General features: G+C 36.7%; 1 protein-coding gene across 2 annotated transcripts in view; it reads left to right on the top strand.

Annotated features, from left to right (window-relative positions):
* HAPLN1 (hyaluronan and proteoglycan link protein 1) overlaps positions 1 to 20,771 on the top strand; it is a 79,205-nt gene extending 58,434 nt beyond the window's left edge. For both annotated transcript variants that reach the window (XM_054555721.2, XM_002815719.6), the window contains 3 exons: positions 8,183 to 8,554; positions 16,037 to 16,339; positions 18,924 to 20,771. In XM_054555721.2, coding sequence (XP_054411696.1) covers positions 8,183 to 8,554; positions 16,037 to 16,339; positions 18,924 to 19,213 — 965 coding nt within the window. In that variant the 3' untranslated portion in view covers positions 19,214 to 20,771. The remainder of the gene's footprint in view (positions 1 to 8,182; positions 8,555 to 16,036; positions 16,340 to 18,923) is intronic.
* Positions 20,772 to 22,136: the final 1,365 nt, after the last annotated feature.

The following is a 22,136-nucleotide window of genomic DNA, read 5'->3' as shown; positions in this document are numbered from 1 at the left end:
AGGCCAGGCACCAAGCTAAGTTCTCAATGTGAATTACTTCCTTTAACCCTCACAAGAACCCAGGGATGAAGATGACTTACTTCCATTTACTGATGAGGAAACTGAGGTACAGAAAGATTAAGTGACACAATGTAAGAGATATAGTCCATATGCTTAACTAATACTCTGTAACTGCTGAGAAAAGAAATGAAATAATGAATGTGGAAAGGCAGAAGCCACAAAGAACTTTATCAACAGAACAGAGCTAAACTTCCTCCTCACATTTTACTTCTTCCTGCTAGAAAAAAAAAGATTAAGAGAATTAACAGGAGACAGAATATTTATCAGGATATTATCAGAGTTTCTGGTGTACATCTCAGAACAGTGATTTTTAAACTATGTTCAGTTGACTTCCTAGAGCTCCTTGGGGCCTCGTGATGCCCATCTCAAGCAGAGAGGCTCACATTTATAAGATTACATGGAAAAGGTTTGTCTTACATATCCTTTGCAGGGACAAGGAATTCCACTGTTCTTGAAAAACTTTTTTTAAACATTGCCATAGATAAACCTCCAGGCTCCAAAACAGTGATAGAATTTGTCTTCATTTTTTTACTATGAAACATGGATATGATCATAACATAGTACACATTCATGATCAGCATCACTCAAAACAATACTATATTTTGTTATTGAGCAGTTTTCCATCACATAATCCATTTAGCTCTAAGGAAAGAAAAAATGATGGATTTCGTCAATACCTACAAGAATGCTTCATAGCATATCACATGTGATAATGCAGATCTCAACAGGAAGGCAAAACATGCCGTTTGAGAAATTATAAAAACACAATTTAGCTATAGATTGATAGGAAAGAGCAGAGCATGAGGACTATACAGTGGGTGCAGAGAAGGTAGCACCTGGCAGGGTTGGGAAGTGGGCTGGATGGAGGAGTATGATCTCGTAGCCTGTGAGACCAAAAGGCAGGTCACAGATGATGAAAAACAGCACTAATCACTTTATATCAAAGAGCGATCTCCACTTATCCTATTTTCAGCATTAGATTTTTTTCCTTTATGGTTCAAAACTAGACAATAATTACTATCTTTGGCAACAGTATCTTTAAAAAATAGGGAAATGTGATACCATGTATTTCATGTTTTAAATACATGTTTAAAGATAACATTTTTAGTAACACAGCAATAGTTATACTGAGAAAATATAATCCTTCAATTATAATAATATAGTATAATTATGGCTACCAGGTTCTTGTGTAGAGAGACTCTAGATAAAGGGTTTTTGTCTATTTGTTAAATTCCCTCAACTTCTACATTTATTTTTATAAGATTTTTATTTAGTTTATGCATGGGTGGTACATTCACATGGTTTAAAATTTTTTAAATATGGAAGTGTACATGTGAAAATCTCCCAAGCCTTCCTCTACCCACTTTTCCCCACAGCTTCTCATAGTCTACCAAGGCTGTTAGTTTCTTGTGAATCCTTTCAGATATACTTTATGTCAAACTACACTACACAAACTTTTGAATTCTCACAAATGGTAAGAAGCACACATACTCCTTCGTATCTTCAGATCAAAGTTTAAACTTCCAGGTGAAAGCAAAGATGTGCCAGAGAAAAATTCCAGATTTTTTTTTTTTTTTTAAGACGAAGTCTCGCTCTGTCACCCAGGCTGGAGTGCAGTGGTGCAATCTTGGCTCACTGCAACCTCCGCCTCCCAGATTCAAGCGATTCTCCTGCCTCGGCCTCCCAAGTAGCTGGGATTACAGGTGTGCACCACCATGCCTGGCTAATTTTGTATTTTTAGTAGAGATGGGGTTTCACCATGTTGGCCAGGCTGGTCTCAAACACCTGACCTCAGGTGATCCACCTACCTCTGCCTCCCAAAGTGCTGGGATTACAGGCGTGAGCCACTGCATCCAGCTCCAGGTTTCAAATTCGAATCAAGTAGGTGAGGGCACAAGGCAAGAATGAGATCATTTTTCTACTACCTTTCTTACTGTCTTCCCTTCTAGAGACTCAAGATCCTCTGCATTCAAGAATAGCTGGGGAAGCAAGCTAAAACTTGGTCTCTGATAAAAGTAATGAACTCTTTGAAAGAACAGTAAAGGCTGGATGCGAAGGGAGAGGGTCAGCATGGATGGGGGTGAGCGCCTGGAAAGGTTTCTAATGCGATCTGATTAGACACATTAGAATTATGACCAAAAGATAGGTTCTTCTGACTCCAGGTGAGCAGTTTCAGGAAAAATTAGATTTCTTCCAGTCTGAAGGAAACAAAATAATGATAAAGTTAAAGGTTAATAAGTAAGGCACTCTTTATTTTCTAAATTTTGTGTCCTACTCAAATGTAATGTGTAAAGTACAATGAGAGACAAATGTTTAAATTACGTATTCTACTTAAATATGGTGTCTTTAATGTGTATAACTGTTTTTATAAAGTGTTTTCATTTTAGAGAGGTAGTATGGCGTGAAGCAAGCTCAGATATCCATGTTTACTGCCATAGCTAGGCCCAAGCTGTATGCAGCACTAGTATATTTCAGTCACAGACACTTATTGCATCAGGCACTATGTTGATGCTGGAGAAACAACATAAACAAGGCAGAGTGATTGTTTGCAATAGACCATGGTAAGCACAGTGATGGACAGAAATCCATCCTGGCTGCTCATTCTCCTGCAGGCTTTGGCTACCCTAAGGAAAATAACAGTTTCCAAAGTGTTAGTATTACACATCCAAATCTACCAAAGTGTTAACAAATGTCACAAAATAAAGAACTATTTTTAAAACCTTGTGCATTTTTTTTTTCAAATAACTCATTATGGAGCTGACAATTGAGTCTATGTCTATCGGTTTGGAATGTCAGAAAGAAATTAACTTTCTGTTTGGGATGATGAAAAAGTTTTGAAAACGGGTAATGGTGATGGTTGCACAACAAGGTGAAAGAAAGTAATGGCACTGAATTATACACGTAAACATGGTTAAAATGCAATTTTTTAAATATATATTTTACCACAATGGACAAAATTAAATGATGGTGGTAGAGTATTTTCTTGGAGAGATCATTTTTAATGTTCTTATTTAGCCATCTTAAATACATTTGCCAGTTGGGTTTTTTTTTTTAATTATTATTGATCTAGGAAATCCAAAAGTCTCGAATTTACTTCATCCATACACCGGTGGAGAAAGTAACCAACATCAAGACTGGCTAGCTTGCACCAAGACAAACTTGTTTTTTAGCATGGAAATTTTGATTTGTATCAGGGCGGTTCCCAAGGGCTTCACTTTCAAAATGAGTGGTGTAAGGACCATGAGAATGGAGGGATGAAAAAGTCTTTCTAGTGGGAAAGGCTTTCTAGAGAGGAGCGAGGAAGCCCCTGACAACCAATCATCCCTGTCTTTCTCCAGGAGGGCTCCCAATTTCATGTAATGTCATTGTTTCCCATGATGATTCACAAAATGTATAACTACAAATGACCTAAGTTTAAGGTATGACTTTGTATGGATTAAAAACATAAACTTTGTGGCTCATGCCTGTAATCTCAGCACTTTGGGAGGCTGAGGCAGGTGGATCATCTGAGGTCAGGAGTTCTAGACCAGCCTGGCTAACATGGTGAAACCCCATCTCTACTAAAAAATACAAAAAATTAGCAGGGCGTGGTGGTGTGCACCTGTAATCCCAGCTACTCGGGAGGCTGAGGCAGGAGAACGGCTTGAACCCAGGAGGCAGAGGTTGCAGTGAGCCGAGATGTTGCCATTGCACTCCAGCCTGGGCAACAAGAGTGAAACTCTGTCTCAAAAAAAAAAAAAAAAAAAAAAAAACACACACAAAATTTGATTCATAGCACCCTTTCCTTTTTTCTATCATCTAGATTTCTGTGAGTATAAACTGCCAAATAAATTTTTATGCTTTTAATAGGACTAAGAACAATAGGCAGTGGTCCAATGTCATAGTTTTAAATTGTTTTTCTCCAGTTGCGCTTGTCCTGTTGTTTAAAAGTCTTCATCTAAATTTCATAGCAAGTATAAAGATCAGTTGTTTGCTCACGCCATTGCTTTTATTATTTGGTGAAACTAAATGATGTCCTCTGGATTTCACAGCAGAATTTGTAAGATAATAACGAGGCCCCAGCGGTTCAGTGAGTCCCCATTAGTGTTCTCACCAGGCCCTACTTGTTTCCCCTGGAGACAACTCTGAGCTTTGAAGGGCATCAGATCTTTCAAGTCATTGTCACTAATGGAAATGGGGAATTTATTTACTTGTAAATTGCACTTTAAAAAATTTCAGTCCCCCACTGGACATCTTCAATTTCCCGAATTTCAACATACAGCCTCATTTATGGACAAAATTAAGCTCTTCAACAATATGCAAGTGTTTATGTGCACCTTTTCACACTGAAAGGAAAAGGGGAAATGGACACTTGTATGCTACATAGTTTTATTTATTTTCGCATGTTGTTTTTTTCTTTAAAAAAAAACAAAAAACAAGCAATACTCATTCTAATGATGAAGGTTTATTTTTATTTTTTGCATTTTTAAAAAATTGTTTGCATTTTTTTTAAAAAAAAGCAATACTCATTCTAGTGATGAAGGTTTATTTTTATCTTTTGCATTTCAATTGCTATGCAACAGCCTGCTAATCAAACAGTTCTTTTTTTTTTTTTTTTTTTTTTTTTTTTTTTTTTGAGACGTAGTCTTTCTGTGTTGCCCAGGCTAGGGTACAGCGACACAATCTCAGCTCACTGCCACCTCCACCTCCCAGGTTCGGGCAATTCTCCTGCTTCAGCTTCCCAAGTAGCTGGGACTACAGGCACGCACCACCATGCCTGTCTAATTTTTGTACTTTTAGTTGAGACGGGGTTTCACCATGTTGACCAGGCTGATCTCGAACTCCTGACCTCAAGTGATCTGCCCACCTCAGCCTCCCAAAGTGCTGGGATTATAGGCGTGAGCCACTGCACCCAGCCCCAATCAAACAGTTTTGATTTAAACATTAATTTCAAACTGATCCAGGAGTTTAAATCCAATTATCAGATTCAAGACTTTCTCTAGGCAAGAGTGTGCAAAGTTTGTAATCAACGCCTCTGGTTCCCTTTCCTGTGTCTTCACCCCTTTCATTTCCCTGTCTAATTCAGTGTGTTTCCTGGCTGGTCTCTGTGATGACAACCTGTGACATAGCACCTGATAAGAACTGAAAGCTCAAGATTCTCATGAGGTAGACTTATCAGAGTCCAACAGCTAAGGCATGGGAGAGCCTGCAATAGACCACTTCTCCAACAATGCTCAGTGCTGTATAATCTGCAGTGTAGATCTTCTAAAAGCAAACAAACAAATGAAAACATTATTCTCAAGGCCATGTTGGAGGTTTAGCCTAAGGAACCTTAATGGCCTTAGTCACTAAATATGTTATATACCTTTGCTAGGGTTCTTTCAATTTCAGCCAGAGACTTCTGGCAGCTATTACTTCAACACACACACACACACACACACACACACACACACCCCCCAAAACAAATGAGAATGGTAGAATTTTATACATTTTGATAGGCTTGTTAAAAAACTATTTTGGGTGAGGGTCAGTGGATGTTTGGTGTCTGCTTAATTTTCAACATTATACCACACAAGTCATCCTCTATTCACAATGCTGGAGTAGAAGTAAAACAAAAACAAAATCAGAAGCCTACACTTCTAAAATACTGCAAGATGGTTTACAGTTAACCACAGAAAAAAATTAGAAGTCTGAGTCCCTTATACAAGAGTTTTGATCTTTGCCTTAACCCTTTAATTTATAAAACATTTAGACCTTGTGTTCATTCTGGAACAGTTTATGATTACACTAAACCTCCCAAATTTCCAACTCCCCTATTTCCAAGTCTCACAGGTGGCATTTTATGTATTTACTTTTTACTCCACATGATTCAAAACTTTATAAATAAGTGAAATTATGGAAGACTAATATATGACAAAATTATGCTCTATATTGGGCAGTATCTTAGTTGGAAAATACTGTGTAAAATCTATGAAGTAGGAACAGTTTAGTAGTTAGTGTACACCTCGTATTGGTCAGCCATTGTCCTAAGTGCTTTATGTGTATTAGGTTAATTGTACATTGTAGGTAATAGTATCTGTAATTCACATATAAGGAAATTAGGGCTTAGAGGTTGCACAACTTGCCCAAGGCTACAGAGCTAGTAAATTGAGGAAGTGAGGTTAGACCAAGGTCTATATCACATTAGAGCCCTTGTTCACAACTGCTATGATATCCTCTATGCCAGTGCATTTGGGCATTATTTTTGATTTTGAACTAAACAACTGAAAGAATAATGAAACTGAGACCTATTTTAGCTATGTGTCATATCTAAACTATGTTTCAGTATGGGAAGGCCCAGCTCCTGGAGTGTTCCCACACACCACCCTTGCCCCCTACAAGATACTGGTGGGGAAATGTTCCCTATGACCCTCAGGCATTATTGAGAAAACTTAGTCAACAGCACTTTTTCCTCCTCCCAGAAAGAAGACACTAGAGATGTTTCAGTAGAACTTGGATGCAGGCATTGTGGATATTGTAAGGAAAAAATTATATGTAGGGTAGAATTACATAGATTTATCTTTTATATCTTGAGGTTCTATGGTCCTAAATAATGAGATCAAGAATGGAATATAAAGGAAATGCTTAATGAGCTGGATTTGTGATTCCTCTTAACTAAATAATAAATGAAGCCATTATCCTCGCACTTCATTATCTATTCAAAGTGAGGGGCATTGATGGCTTTACTAAACTTTTCAGCTTTTTGAGGCTTGGGACTCACTTATAAATGAAATTATATGCTCATTAAAAATATTAATTCTGATTGCTATAAGATAAAAATAGAGATGTTATGTCTATTTTTTGGATACTTTCTATTTTAAAATCCAAATCCTATATTTGCCATTCAATAACTGTGTGTCTCAACATGGCTACTCTTCCCAGTGATTTGGACATCTTAAATGATTCATGGCAAAGGATTATTCAACACCTATCTGCCCAAGCAGGAGGTCTGCAGAGTTGTGTGAAGGGCAGCTTTGGTAGCTGTTGAAAGCTGTGTATAGACACAAAGATATCTATATCCAGGAGCTCTTATATTGCTTTCTCATTTTCAAATCTTGCACATCCTCAAGAGACACTGTCAAGGTCAAAAGCACAATGTGCTAGCCAGGGGGAAACCCCAGAGAAAGCGAAAATCTGAAAATAACAGCTGGTATGTAGAAAACGGCAGACCTGCTGACTTGGCAGACTCAGGATATTGTGGTGCTCTTTGGACGGCAATAGAGTCCTTGGAGGAAGGACTTGGAGGAAAACAAAAGGACAAGGAAAGGAAAGGTGGAAGTAATAAGATAACTGCAAAACAAGACATAGCTGAAAGCAAAGAGAGAGAATAGAAGGATATTTAAGGGAGTAAAGAAGCAAATAATTATTTGGTTAATCAGAAAAGAAGTATAACTTTGGATACGCTTTTAACATTCCAATTTTGAGGAATACATTTCAAAATCTTCTGGAATTTGTCAAAAGCATTTATTAAAATTACCTTTGTCTAACCTTTCTGTGAAAACAAAATACATATTTCCTGAAATATTTCAGAAGAGCCTAACACAGGTGTATATTTGACTAGAAGCCATAAATTGAGGATATTCTGAGTTCTTTGGCCAGAACAGTATGAAAATGAATCATGTTGCTTCATATTTTGCCTGTAAGTACAATATAAATTTATTGTATTAGAAAGCCCAGCTGGGTTTTCCTTACCTTGAAATGTTTGGGTTTGTATTGACGAACCCGTCATGCAACTCTCGCACTTCTCTTGGTCTTGTTTCTATATTTTTGATATTTAAATGTAGAAGAAAAAATTGAAACAATAATAGATAGAATTTATTATGAAATCATTGACCTTCAGATGACTATGGAGTCTTATATCCAATATTTCTTACTGACGTTAATGTAACTTCTTCCCCTTTGGTTTAAAATACATGACTACTTTAGAGACCTTCTAGTTATTAGAGGTCCCTTTCTATATGGTTCAAAAGAGATTACATAGAGAAGCTAACCACTCAAAGCTATCCTTTGTCAGATATCCTATATATGTGATATATTTCATTTTACGAAAATGTCTGAAAGTATATTAATAGTTATTTTCTTTTTTTTTCCTTTTTAATTATAGCAGAAAATGGCCCCCGTCTACTTGTGGAAGCAGAGCAAGCCAAGGTGTTCTCACACAGAGGTGGCAATGTTACACTGCCATGTAAATTTTATCGAGACCCTACAGCATTTGGCTCAGGAATCCATAAAATCCGAATTAAGTGGACGAAGCTAACTTCGGATTACCTCAAGGAAGTGGATGTTTTTGTTTCCATGGGATACCACAAAAAAACCTATGGAGGCTACCAGGGTAGAGTGTTTCTGAAGGGAGGCAGTGATAATGATGCTTCTCTGGTCATCACAGACCTCACTCTGGAAGATTATGGGAGATATAAGTGTGAGGTGATTGAAGGATTAGAAGATGACACTGCTGTGGTAGCACTGGACTTACAAGGTGGGTATCTATAAGTCATATTCAACGTAGAAATGGTCATTAATAGTCGCTTTTTTTTCATGAGGAGTAATGTCTAGTGGTTAACACAGTAATCAAGTGAAAAACCAAAGTCCTTGCCTAGCATCTTTTTCTATTCTTTTGTATTCTACAGTCTGCCTATGATTCCAGCTTTCATGTTTGAAATGCATACACAATGCTTATGTGCAAAATTGAAGCTATTTGTAACTAGGAGAAACGTGCAGTGGAACTGAATTAACAGTTTTCAGATACTGCCTTATGCTGTTCAAAATCATCTAAATTCCATTATATGGTTATTGAGAAATTCAGACTGTGTACTTTTTTATTATGTTTCTAAAATTATCTCAGTTTCAAAATAATGGCATGTTTTGTAAAGGACATCTGTTAACTAAAATATATGTAATTGTATTCTGTAAAATGACTGCAAAACCTTAATTCAACAAAAAGGTAATCTCTAGCTTTCTTTAAATATTCTTCTAAAGAAGTGATTTTGTAATGGTTCAGAGTCTCTTAGCCATTTGGTCGAGGTATTTTGTGGGAGAATTCTATTTCTTAAATATGTAGGCCATTCAGTAGGTTCAATAACCAACATGTGTAAAAACCTGTACAATAAAAAGTGTCCTTGCCATCCTTGCCTCCCCTCTGCCCAGTGTCCACCCTGTGGAGACCCTCCTCTCCTTAGTTTCTCATGGATCACAGGACATCTTATTTTTCATAAATTTCAGCATTATTTTACACTGAAGGGTGGGTTTTGGCAGCATTGAGAGAATGATTTCCTTCCTTATCTACATAAAGCTCTAAGTGTATGCTTGCTAGAAGCTCCTTTCACCTCTGAGGACAGATTTGTGGCTTTGGGGAAAATATCTGTTTGGTCCACTAGCATATCACTGACTATTTGACCTTCTGAATCCCATACAATCCTATCACATGTATGGAGATGTATCTGCTTTATACATCTAATAAATTGCACAACATCGTAAAGTATATTTTTGTGACCTTTCGTTGTCTCTTATAGGTAGTTCTTGGCCCCTGAGTACATGCCACTTTGTGCTTTAAGATTTTATTGATTCACATTAATATCCATGAACATTGGCATTATTCAGGATGGAAGGAGTTGACTTAGAGAAGACAGTATGTCATCAAATCTTAATTGAAACTAGTTATCAAAGGGGCATTGAAGGTTGGAGAGAGCCTTGAGCTAGTAGTATTAAGAGGCTTAGGTTCACCTCAACTCTGCCAGTATCAGTTTTTTAACTGGGGCAGGTCATTTATCCATAAACGAGTTTGAATTCTATTATCTGTTGTTACTTTTTCTCCTAAAACCCTACGTTTATATAGCTAAATATTTCCTAAACTTAAGTAATTCACATGCAATATCTGCTGTCTATGTTTGTTTTACAAAATTAAACTCTAAATAAAAAGAAACCAGTATAACTTACCAGAAATAGAAGGAAATAATAAAAATAAATACAATAAAATAAGGTCACTGTTTAAAAGGAGCTTCAGCCTATGTTACAGTATAATGCATTATAGGGTCAAATCAAGGCTCCTCCAAGACACAATTAGAGACGCTGAAAGGGGACTAAGAAAATAATTTTTTTTCTCCTAGGCTCTGCACTATTGCAAATCTCCAGATTCTCCATGCTTAGGGAACATTCCTGCCCTATATCACATAGGCATATGAGCTAAGTAAATGTGGTCCAAGAAGCCAATTTAATTGATACATATTTTTACAGGTGCTGTTTTGGTGCCACGAGATGGAAAGAATTCCAATCTTTGCTCTTTTCATTCAACAATCTTATAGTCCATTAAAGATTCTCAAATAATTTAATGCAATAAGGCAGAAGTCAGTAAAATAAGTAGGCACAAACAAATTTCTATAATCATATGTTCTATTTATTTTGTTCATGTTCGGTCAATCTTCTTTATAGATGAAGCTTAAGACAAACATCTTTTCTAAGATAACATGGCTAGCTCTAGTAAGAGCTAGAGCTGGAATTTGATACCAAAGGTATTGCATGAAGCCTATGCTCTACTCCACTGTGATTTGAGGGTTTGCAAGAAGGAGAAATTTTCTGTTGGTAGAGGAGAGGCTTTAAAAAAAACAGCAGCATTCAGCAGCTTCAGGCTTTAGAAAACTCTGAAAGGCCCAAAGTTATTGGAGCGATAAGCTAGGACCTGTCCTGGGCTCGTGGTAGCTGTTAAATCTCCCTCCTCCATGATGTTCTCATAGCACCTTTTGTAGACTTCCATTATAGTTCCAATCACATTTTGTTTTGTAAATATTTGTAAACTTCTTTGTCTGTTAAGCATGAACTACTTGAGGACATTCAAGTGCCAAGAACAGAATTCATGCTCAGTAAATAGTTTACAAGTAAAAGAATGTTTGATACAAAGTGTTTAAACTTTCAAATACAAAAAAGTATGCATGCAATGTGGGAGTCATGGAAACCATTCTTAAGAAAGAGACACCTGGCCGGGCTCGGTGGCTCACGCCTGTAAACCCAGCACTTTGGGAAGCCAAGGTGGGTTGATCACTTGGAATCAGGAGTTTGCGACCAGCCTGGTCAACATGGTGAAACCCCATCTCTACTAAAAATACAAAAATTAGCCTGGCATAGTGGTGCATGCCTGTAATCCCAGCTACTCTAGAGGCTGAGGCAGGAGAATCGCTTGAATCCAGGAGGCGGAGGTTACAGTGAGCGGAGATTGGGCCATTGCACTCCAGCCTGGGTGACAGAGCAAGACTCAGTCTCAAAAAAAAAAAAAAAAAAGAGAGAGATACTTGATTTGGACCATGAATGTAAGCCCTTCAAAAGGTAATGAGCATGAAAAAGCAGGAGAGAGGGCATCATAGATAAGAGAGAGAAATTACTCAAAGCAAAAATGTGAACAACAGATACCACCGACAGCATTCCAGCTTGCCTGCATTAAGTCTCACATTGGTGACAGGGTGGGATAAAAATGTTTAACTTTTCATTGTCGCTAATTTCAAACATTTGGAAAAGTAAAAGGAATAGTGTAATGAATCCATATATCATCATCCAGCTTCAAAAAGTATCATGATATAGCCAATCTTATTTTATTTTGCTTTCTTACTCCCACTACCACAGAATAATTTTCAAGAAAAACTCGGGATATTATTTTATCTAAATATACTTCAGAGTAAGATGAGGATTGACATTTCAAAGTAAAATTACAACAAATTAAGATAGCCACAAGAATAAAATAAAAGCCATAAAAATAAAATTTGAGAAAACTTGACATAAGCTAAGGACAATCTCCATGTATTCTGGGATAGAAACTCAAGATGCAGCAGATTATATGCATAAGAGTTTGAAATCTGTGCTGAACCACACATGGCAAGAGACATACCTTCTGGTTATCATTTATTAGCTCTCATTCTCATTTTTAACCTTTTTCATTATGAATTACATTCTTACATGTGACTATCTACCAATCAGGCAGTGGTACTCAAGCTCCCTGTCAGTCTTCTAACATGCACCAAAGGGCCAGGGAAGCATCTCATTTTAAATGCCTTGATTGAGCTGCTTTTCCAACTGTAATTGCACATTATCTTTAATTGTGTTGGTCCTTTAATACCAGCTTAAATGCTATTTACACTAAAGAATTTTACCAATTAGAAAAAAAAATTCTTCATGTAGCCTAAATTATATAGCTCCTATTTGTATTACAAGCTTTTATTCTGCCTTGGATTCAAACCATATATATATATATCCTGTCAAATACAGGAAGAGGCCACATCCATACCTATATCCTAGAGTACCAAGCACAGTGCCTTGCTGTTAGTTGTTGTTTAAGAACTGTCCATATAATCACACTGACAAAAAAAAAAATTGTAAATCCTTAACAAAGACTGACCTCCATGTGAGCTGGAATTAGATATGGAAACACAGTATTTTCATACAGAATCTTGGATAGGGCAGAGCCCTCTGACTGCCACCAATTACCTACCTAGAAATAGCATGCAACAAGCAACAAGCTTTATACAGATGTAACAAAAGAATGTCACTAGGAATTTAGGAAGAAGCTTGGACTACAGAATCAGCAATTCAATTGAGCGCAGCAATCAATAAATACACAAATAATGATATGAAAAACATGACATTTATGCTTCCAAACTTCCATTGTATTTATCTTCCATTGGTGAAAATGGGGCTAAATATACAAAATTATAGTCTGAGAACTATCAGAAATAGAAACACAATTTCAGATATGTGCATAGCACTGATAAGCACTATGACAGGCACTAAGGAAGGTAATATTATTTATGCTACATGGTCTCTGCCTTTTTATGACTAGAAATATTTACTTTATGTAATTATTAAAGCTAACTTTTATGTGTCCCTTGATTATATTTTGACATATAAGTATGAAGGCTAAATTAGTCAGATATTCCTTGGACAATCATACCACCTTCTTTCCCATCCATAAAAGTTTAACTTTTTTTATTTTTGCAACATTGGATAAAAGCAACCATTTGCTCCAGAATTCAGCTGTAAGAATTGCACATTTTTTCTACAGAGCCAAGAAGGTTTCTGCAATTGGATGTTAAAATCTTAACTAGCCAGAAGTATAATAAGTAAGCAAATAAAATACTAACAATCATGAAGTTCCAAAAATGGCCCTGCTTGTAAGATACATCTTACTGTTGAAATGTGCATGTGAAATTTGTAGAATACAAGGAAAGTTTTAAAACTTTGAGTAAAGCATAGAGCTTTACCTTGATTTACTTGGAATATGTTCTTTCCAGCATATCCAACAGTAATTCAAATTTGTTAAGTAAATCTTTTGAGCTGATACAACACTTAGCTGACAATTCTTACAACTGAAAAATACTAAAATTTTAACATAAGTTTCACTTTGACTCTAAAAAATGATTGTATGAAATTATGTTAAATTTGAAAACAACTCAAATAAAAATATATAGCACTTGTTGTGGAACTAAATCATATTTAAGTAATGTTCAGTGGTTAATCAAGGACAAATTACTAGAGAAAAACTTGTCCCGATGTTTATGAGAGTCCACCAAAATACACTACAGTGAATTTAAACCTGAAAGATTTTCCAGGTCTTTAAAATTAGTATAAATTAAAATATTCTGCATTCTCCAATGTTACCATCTTCAGCCATTTTGGAAATGGAAGTCAACCCCACTGGTTTCTTTCTATCTTCAGGTTGAGATACTTTGAGATTTTCTGTCACTTAAGATCTAGCTAAAAGGAATCTCTACTGAATAAATTGAATATTTTCCTTTTCATCAGCAATCCCAAGGTTGCTGAGGAAAGAGGATAAAAGATATGAGGGACCAGGGCACCATAATAGTTATTTCCCAGCACTCACTGGGTTCCCAGCTCAGTGCCTGGGCAGAGCCCTCCTTAGATAGAACCATCTCCAGGCCTTCCCTCCCCCCTCACCACAGGAGTTAGTGGCAACCAAGAGAGGCTTTTACTCCTTCCTTTTGGCTCTGATTCAGCTTATAGATCCTTCAGCCAAGAACCTGAGAAGGCAGAATGAGATCAGGAAGCTTTCTTGGATCTCTGCCTTTCATGGATAATGCCAGCTGGATTGCCCTACAGAGACAAACGTGTCCTACAGAGGCCTTCAGTGGATGTGACTTGATTTAAGGCCATTGAAATTTCTTCTTGTAGAGTCTTCTAGGACAATTTATTAAAGAAATATTTCCTGTGTACTGGTTATGCTATTAGTGAGTTTGTACATCATCTTGAATAGCGTCTGCAGTCTCATAAAATAGCACATGTGCTATAACTCACCAAATTACTGTGTCAGTGGGACAAATGTTTGCATTCCACATGCCAAAATACTAATTATTTCTAATTATATTCAAAAATTCAAGGCAAGCCCTTGAATAATGGTTCAAAATTACTTATCTTTTAATAACCATCGGAGAAATACTTTGACACAGTAGTCCTTTTCAAAGTCCAGCAAGTGATGCAACTTTGCTTTCTTATTTGGTAATCCTTAGCCTTTAAAGAAATTGGGCGGAGTGTTGTGAGACAGCTCAGTCACCTCCCATAATTATTTGACCAAAAGAAATGTTTTGGAAAGCCATACATCTTCCTAGGCAAAATCAAATGCGAAGTCACACTGTTTACATTTGCTAAGGAACTTTTGTCCTCAAAATATTTAACTTAATTATTTGGCATTAGTCAATCAATGGATGTCTATTCTGTACCTACCTTTTATAGGACGAGCTTAGGGAAGCTTTTTTTTTTCCTGTTTATAATAAAAATGTTTCAAACCCCTTACTCTCAGTTTGCAATATATACATGTGGAAGTTGAAAAATAGTAATGGAAATACTTTTAAATGAAAGCCCTTGTTTTAGTTGTGCTATTTAAGGGCAGGAAAAAAATAAGATTAAGAGCTACATTAAAAGTAAACATACAAGAATACCATGATACTTTCTATGGAGGCATGCCTCGTACAGATCTGTCTTATTAATCTGAAATAAGGTTGTTTAATTATTTTCTTGCTAGATATGCAAAGGAGTCCACTTTAGCAGGGGTATCCAATATTTTGGCTTTCCTCAGCCACATTGGAAGAAGAAGAACTGTCTTGGGCCACACATAAAATATAATAACACTAATGATAGCTGATGAGTTAAAAAAAAAAAAAAGAAAGAAAAAAGAAAATCACAAAAAATCTCACAATGTTTTAAGAGAGTTTACACATTTTTGTTGGGCTGCATTTAGAGCTGTTCTGGGCCACATGTGGCTCACGGGCCATGGGTTGGACAAGCTTGTTTTCACATTTCTCCAAATAAGAATCCCCCCTAAGTGAAGGTTACTTATCTGTAAGTTATTAGAAGAACATGTAAAAAGTTATATATCTACGTTTGAATCATTTGTTAATATGCTTCTTTATACATTTAAAAGACTACATAAAACTAATTACTAATTATATAGGGAAAATTACTAAGAAAAACATTGTGAATTTTGATAAATACCTTCTCTTGGAGCACTACATCCCCTCTGCTCTTAGTATTCCGCAATGACTATTCTATATCTGCCACCAACTCTTAGTATTCAATACTGACTTTTTCCCTAGGTGACAGAGCTCAGTAGTAACCCATGATAGAGTTAGTAACTGGCAGCAAACGGTAAGTTCTCAGGGAGGGCTATTTGGAAACTGTAATCTGTGGACAGATCTCTTCAGAAAGGAGAATTTTAAGACTTGAGTTGAACTCTTAGCTAAAGCAGTAAATCACTGAAGTTATAAAATAGAAAAGCTGATCATGAGATGCTCAGAACTGAGAGGCTGCTTGAAAGGGAAAGGGATCATGAGAAACAGTTGCTAGTTGACAAAAAACTACTGTCTCATCTGATGGGGGGTCTGTTATGTTTTTCACCAACTAGGTGGCATTTGCTCAGAGTTGTTAGTTTTGGGGCTTCTAATGACTCCTTGCTTTCTCCTTTGGACAGGTGTGGTATTCCCTTACTTTCCACGACTGGGGCGCTACAATCTCAATTTTCACGAGGCGCAGCAGGCGTGTCTGGACCAGGATGCTGCGATTGCCTCCTTCGACCAGCTGTACGACGCCTGGCGGGGCGGGCTGGACTGGTGCAATGCCGGCTGGCTCAGTGATGGCTCTGTGCAATATCCCATCACAAAGCCCAGAGAGCCCTGTGGGGGCCAGAACACAGTGCCTGGAGTCAGGAACTACGGATTTTGGGATAAAGATAAAAGCAGATATGATGTTTTCTGTTTTACATCCAATTTCAATGGTAAGATAATAACTGTACTGCCTTCTTTCCTATCTCAGAGACTATTCCATACTATGACACTACACTTGGCTTTTAATCTTATCTTCTTAGAAAAACAAACAAAAACAAGCTTTGAAGTTTTGCTCTAGTTTAAAAAGATATAAAAATTTCTTGAGTGTCATAATTTTTAAATATCCACACAAGTCAAGCAAAAGTACATATTACCAGTACTCGTACATTTTATTTCATCCCATTTTTACATGAAACAATTGAAACTGTTATGTGGCTTGAGGTCTGTTACCTATTGTCAAAGATGATGCTGCCAGTGTGTGCCCTCCATAGGATATGGTTCTCTCAATCAAAGTAAGCGTGCCTTCATTATTACCCATGCTCTCCCTTTCTCAATCACATATACACTTATTCATAGGTGATCAACAGAGCTCAGGACAAAGTGGGGAGTAAGCAAGAAAAAGAAAGTAGAACTAACTCTCAAGGTGAAAGCAGAAGGAAAGGTTGCAGCAGTGTTGATGCTGTATAATGAATAAAATTCATATACCTCTCAGTCCTTCTCTTGCTGTCTTCAGAACCAGCCACATAATTTGTGCGGCCCACTGTAAAATGAAAATGTGGGCTGGGTGCTGTGGCTCACGCCTATAACCCCAGCACTTTGGGAGGCCTAGCTAGGCAGGGGGACTGCTTAGGCCCAGGAGTTTGAGACCAGACATGGCATCATAGTGAGACCCCACCTCTAAAAGAAAAAATAAATAAATAAAAAGAAAAAAAAAAACAAGGAAAGAAAATGTGGAGCTCCTTGTTCAAAAATGTCAAAAATTTTAAGATGGTGACAGCAGAGCATTAAACTAAATGCAGAGCCCTTCTCCATGTGGGGCCCTGTGTGGTGGCACAGGTCACACACTCATGAAGCAAGCCCTGGCCCCATTATTTATTTTTGAGGTCCCTGGTGATAAGCTTTGGGAAAAATAGAAAGAGATTATGGGTCAGGGGTCAACAATCTTTTTTTTTTTTTTTTTAAGACAGGGTATCACCCTGTCTGTCACCCAGGCTGGAGTACAGTGGCACGACCTGGGCTCACTGCAACCTCCACCTCCCTGGTTCCCAAGTGACTCTCCCTCCTCAGCCTCCTGAGTAGCTGGGACCACAGTGCATGCTACCACGCCTACTTAATTTTTGTTTTTTGGTTTTGTGGGGTTTTTTTTCTTTTTTTATGTAGACATGGGGTTTCACTATGTTGGCCAGGCTGGTCTCCAACTCCTGACCTCACATGATCAGCCTGCCTCAGCCTCCTAAAGTGCTGGGATTACAGACATGAGCCGCTGTGCCTGGCCGACAATCTTTTTCTGTAAAGGGCCATATAGTAAATATTTTTGGCTTTCCTGGCCATATGGTGTCTGCTGCAACGGCTCATTGTAAATGTGTATGTTGTAGCACAAAAACAGCCATCAAAATACTAAACCCAGATGGAGATGGCAGCATTCCAATAAAACTTCATTTACAAAAACAGGTAGGAGGCCAATTTTGACCCATGAGCTATAGTTTGCTGAACTCTGGTGTAGATGATTATACTTAACCTCTAGTTAATATTCCAGTGGCCACTACCCTTTCTCCAAATCACATCATCTCAGTCTAGAAAGAACTGGCAAGCATTAATTTACACTTCAGTAACCTATATCTAATGACGGGCAGGGGAACATCATATTACAATGTCTAATCAGGTAAGAGAGTCTGATTAGATTCAACCTAAAACTAAGATGCATAAGAAAATCTTCAGTCCGTGTGTATTTATCACTTTCAGTCAGTTGAAGTCATATTTTATACATTTTACACATATTTAATACATGTTGAAGGAATCTCAGTAATTAACACTATTCAATAAGTGATCGAGACTTATTTGTCTTTCTAGTGAAACTGAGAAATAGTTAGGTGTCAGGGTTTCAACAAATGGAAGTTGAAAAAAAATAAACAAATTTGTCTTCTTTGCTAGTGAACCAACACAGATTAGGTTTACATTCTGAGTACGTATTATCTGTGGCAAGTGACTTCCTGTATTTTATGCATTTTCATACGTAGTCTTTGAATGAGAATAATGTCTAATTGATACCTGTAATGAAAAGGACTTGAGGGCTTTTGATTTTTTTTAAAATGGACTTTTATGTCAGGAATGTGTTTTGATCCTTTCACATTCAAATTTTGCCTCTCCAGAAACTTGTGCTGGGGTTCAGTCTTGCTACAGCTAGAATTTAAATAGCCCTTGCTTTTAACATGGAATTCTGTCTTCTCTAGTGCCACAGAAGGGCTCTTTTAGTCACTAATTAGCTAACAGAAACTGCTTCTGCCATTTCCCTTTTCTTTTTAGAGCGATAAAAGGGGCATGTCTGGACACATATTAAGGGGCAAGGGAAAAAACTAATTTAATGGAAGTGACCTAGGGACACTACATTTAATTGACATTTCTATGTTCTCAACATTTTACAAACATTGCTCTATATCCCCCTTCACTGAGAAACACTTCCGTTTTTGGCTCCTTCTATCTCTGTGTGGCTCAGTTGAAGACCAGCCCATTGACTCTGTCTCCTTTTCTCTACAGGCCGTTTTTACTATCTGATCCACCCCACCAAACTGACCTATGATGAAGCGGTTCAAGCTTGTCTCAATGATGGTGCTCAGATTGCAAAAGTGGGCCAGATATTTGCTGCCTGGAAAATTCTCGGATATGACCGCTGTGATGCGGGCTGGTTGGCGGATGGCAGCGTCCGCTACCCTATCTCTAGGCCAAGAAGGCGCTGCAGTCCTACTGAGGCTGCAGTGCGCTTTGTAGGTTTCCCAGATAAAAAGCATAAGCTGTATGGTGTCTACTGCTTCAGAGCATACAACTGAATGTGCCCTTAGAGTGCATCAGTTTTAAAGTCATTAAGAACATGTGAAAGGTGTTTTTTTTTTCCAATATGAACTCATGCAAGTTACCAAAACTGTGATAACCCTTTTTTACTTACTGTAAAGAGTCATTTTCATAAAGACCAATTCATTGATTTGTTTTTTGTAAAGCTATCATTCAATATATATTATAAATTAATATAAATTTAAGGGAAGCTCTACGTAAGGAGACTTAGAGCCAAACTGTTTAAGCTGTATCATCCCAACAAAGTATCCTTTCATGAACGGGGCATGCAATAGCTTAAGAATTGCTAGGATTAAATTAAGGAAAGTAAAGCTACTCAGAGCAGCAGGTTCCACAAGCACAAACTTTACACATTTGTACAATTTTGAAATGCACTACAATAAACAAATTAGAGCAACACATTTGAAATACAGGCTTCTTTACATAAACTGAGAGGTTATACAAAACTCAGTTTCACAAGGGAACAATCTATACCTTTCTAAAAGTTAATATTTCAAGTCTCTAATAGACAGAATATTTTACTCTTTAAAATCCTGCCTTTTTGACCAAGAAAAAAAAAATTCATATGGACTCCAATCCATGGTAACAAGCACAGTTAAAACTCCTTAATAATCCCATTTATATGAAGTATGACACATAAATAAGCAGATAATATTTAACCAATGAAAGACTTCTACCTTCTTATAATTAAAATTACACATGTCTAAGAGGAATTGTTTTATCTTTTGAGTAGCTTTATCGAGTTGTATTTAAATTCTAAGGGCCATTTGCTAAGCAGCATTTAGCATCTACTCAGGGCAGTTATATAGATAAACTGCTGGACAGAAAAATTGTAAAATTTAGCAGCTTGATTTTCTGTTAGCCTATGAAATGTTATTGTCCTATAAAAATAACTTTAAACTTATTTAATATTTCATATTTACATTATATGAAAATCAATTACATTATAAAAGGAATCCCTAATGCAGAAACAAAGACGCAACTTTCAAAATTCTTATTATTCCTATTTGTATATACACTAGAGAACCCAACTAGTGCCTGTGTTTGGGGGGAAAAGTCAACAGTGTAGTTCTAAACCTTTTCCCAAATAGAAAATGTAGTTAATGATGTCACTTTCCTTGCTGGTCATCATTAGGCTTAAATTAAATGCTGAAGCTGTCATCCAAGAGTTTACACTAAAATCTTCAGGGCTTTAAATAAAAAGTTAAGTCCAGCTTCAAAACACAATTTTCCACATTAGCAGCTCCAATCTTAAATAAAGCTCTGTTTTCCTATATTTTTATGACTGCTGAGACCCCACAGGGACCAATATTTGTATTCAAATTACATTTCATGGTTTCCCATTGTTTCACAATGAGTTCTAATAAATGGGATTTACTATAATAATCCAAGTATGACATAGCTGGTATGCTTTCATGAATGTTTTTATGTAGATTTTCCTCCCATGAACATAAGTAAATAAATCTGTTTCCTGAATGGATTGTGGTTGCATTTAAAGCTCTGTAATAATTCTAATAAATTTACTCTATAGAGTTATGTGTGTGGAAGGTATAGAACAATTGGAAGTCCATGAAACCATAAGTATAATCATATATTATTCAGACAAAATATTGTAATAAAAGTAGGTCCTTTCTTTCATCAAAAACATATCTGAAAATTTTCAGATGCTTTAATATTAAAAGATGACAATGTTATGCGTGCACATTTTTAAGTTAGGTTGGATATGCAAACTGTACAAAACTATAAATCCAAAGAGTTTGTAAAGTTTAAACTCAAACACTGGTGGTATAAATAGAACTTGCACTTCTAAATTAAGGAAGATACCTAAATGGTCTAGGATGAGATGATATATTATTTAAAGAGGGGACTATCTCCCAAATAATAGCTTTAACACCTCAAATATGGGGGCTAGCTCATTGGAAGAAGTCCATACTTCAACTATTATTATGTATGTTCTGATAATTTTGTTGGAAATACAAGTGGGAACAAATTTCTATTGAAGCAAGCATCTAATTTTCAGTTATGTCCAGAACTCTACCTTTATAATGTTAAATGTGGTAGTATTTCTTAACTTTTAAATACTTACTAGTATAGGAACTGGTGCTGATCAAAATCTCTGGAGCGACTGTTAGCTGATTAAAATCCATACCACTTACACATCATTTTTCCATTCGTGTAAAAAACAAAAAATCTTAACACATTGAATATTGCTGAGCAGAATTTTTGTCTTCTCATTTTGCTCAAAGGATCAGAATTTCCATGCCCTTTATACTCCTACTTGAATGAGTCTTTTTAATGTTCTCATTTTGCTGTTTTTCCACCAAATCTCTATTTTCCTACTTCATTCCCCAAGATGTCTCACTGAGCAGGTCTGAAAAAGAAAGGTTATTCTAATACAATTCCTAACAGAAAGTTGGTACAACACTGGCTAATTCAGAAATCGCTCCTCAGACTTAGATTTCAAGAGTATCAAAGAGATTAGATGGGAGACTGGGCTAGGAACCCTTGTTTTAATGTATTTGTCCATAATTAACACTGGTGACCATATAAGGAACAAAGTATATCCGCACATTTCACTGAGACATCTACATTGGAAAACCCAAACAAAAAGAAGCAATTCAAATAAAAAAACAATATAAGAACGAAAATAATTTGGTCACATTAACACTGGAAGCCATCTTTAAGTGAGTGCTGTCATATTGTGTCACAGTAATTTTTAGCCAAATATGGCATTTGTAAATTTAAACTTTCTCTCATGGAAAGGGGGCCGGTACCTGTCAAAGTGTTATTTTATGCAATAATATAGTCACTTTTTATTTTGGCAATTAGAAGTAGACTCAAAGGAGATTCCAATTTGGTTGCTGGCAGCCATTCTGGGTTTCTTGATTTTAGTACTCCAAA

Source organism: Pongo abelii, chromosome 4, assembly GCF_028885655.2.
Source record: "Pongo abelii isolate AG06213 chromosome 4, NHGRI_mPonAbe1-v2.0_pri, whole genome shotgun sequence".
NCBI lineage: Eukaryota > Metazoa > Chordata > Mammalia > Primates > Hominidae > Pongo > Pongo abelii.
The sequence above is the reverse complement of the archived record's forward strand: the minus strand, read 5'-3'. Positions and strand labels throughout refer to the sequence as shown.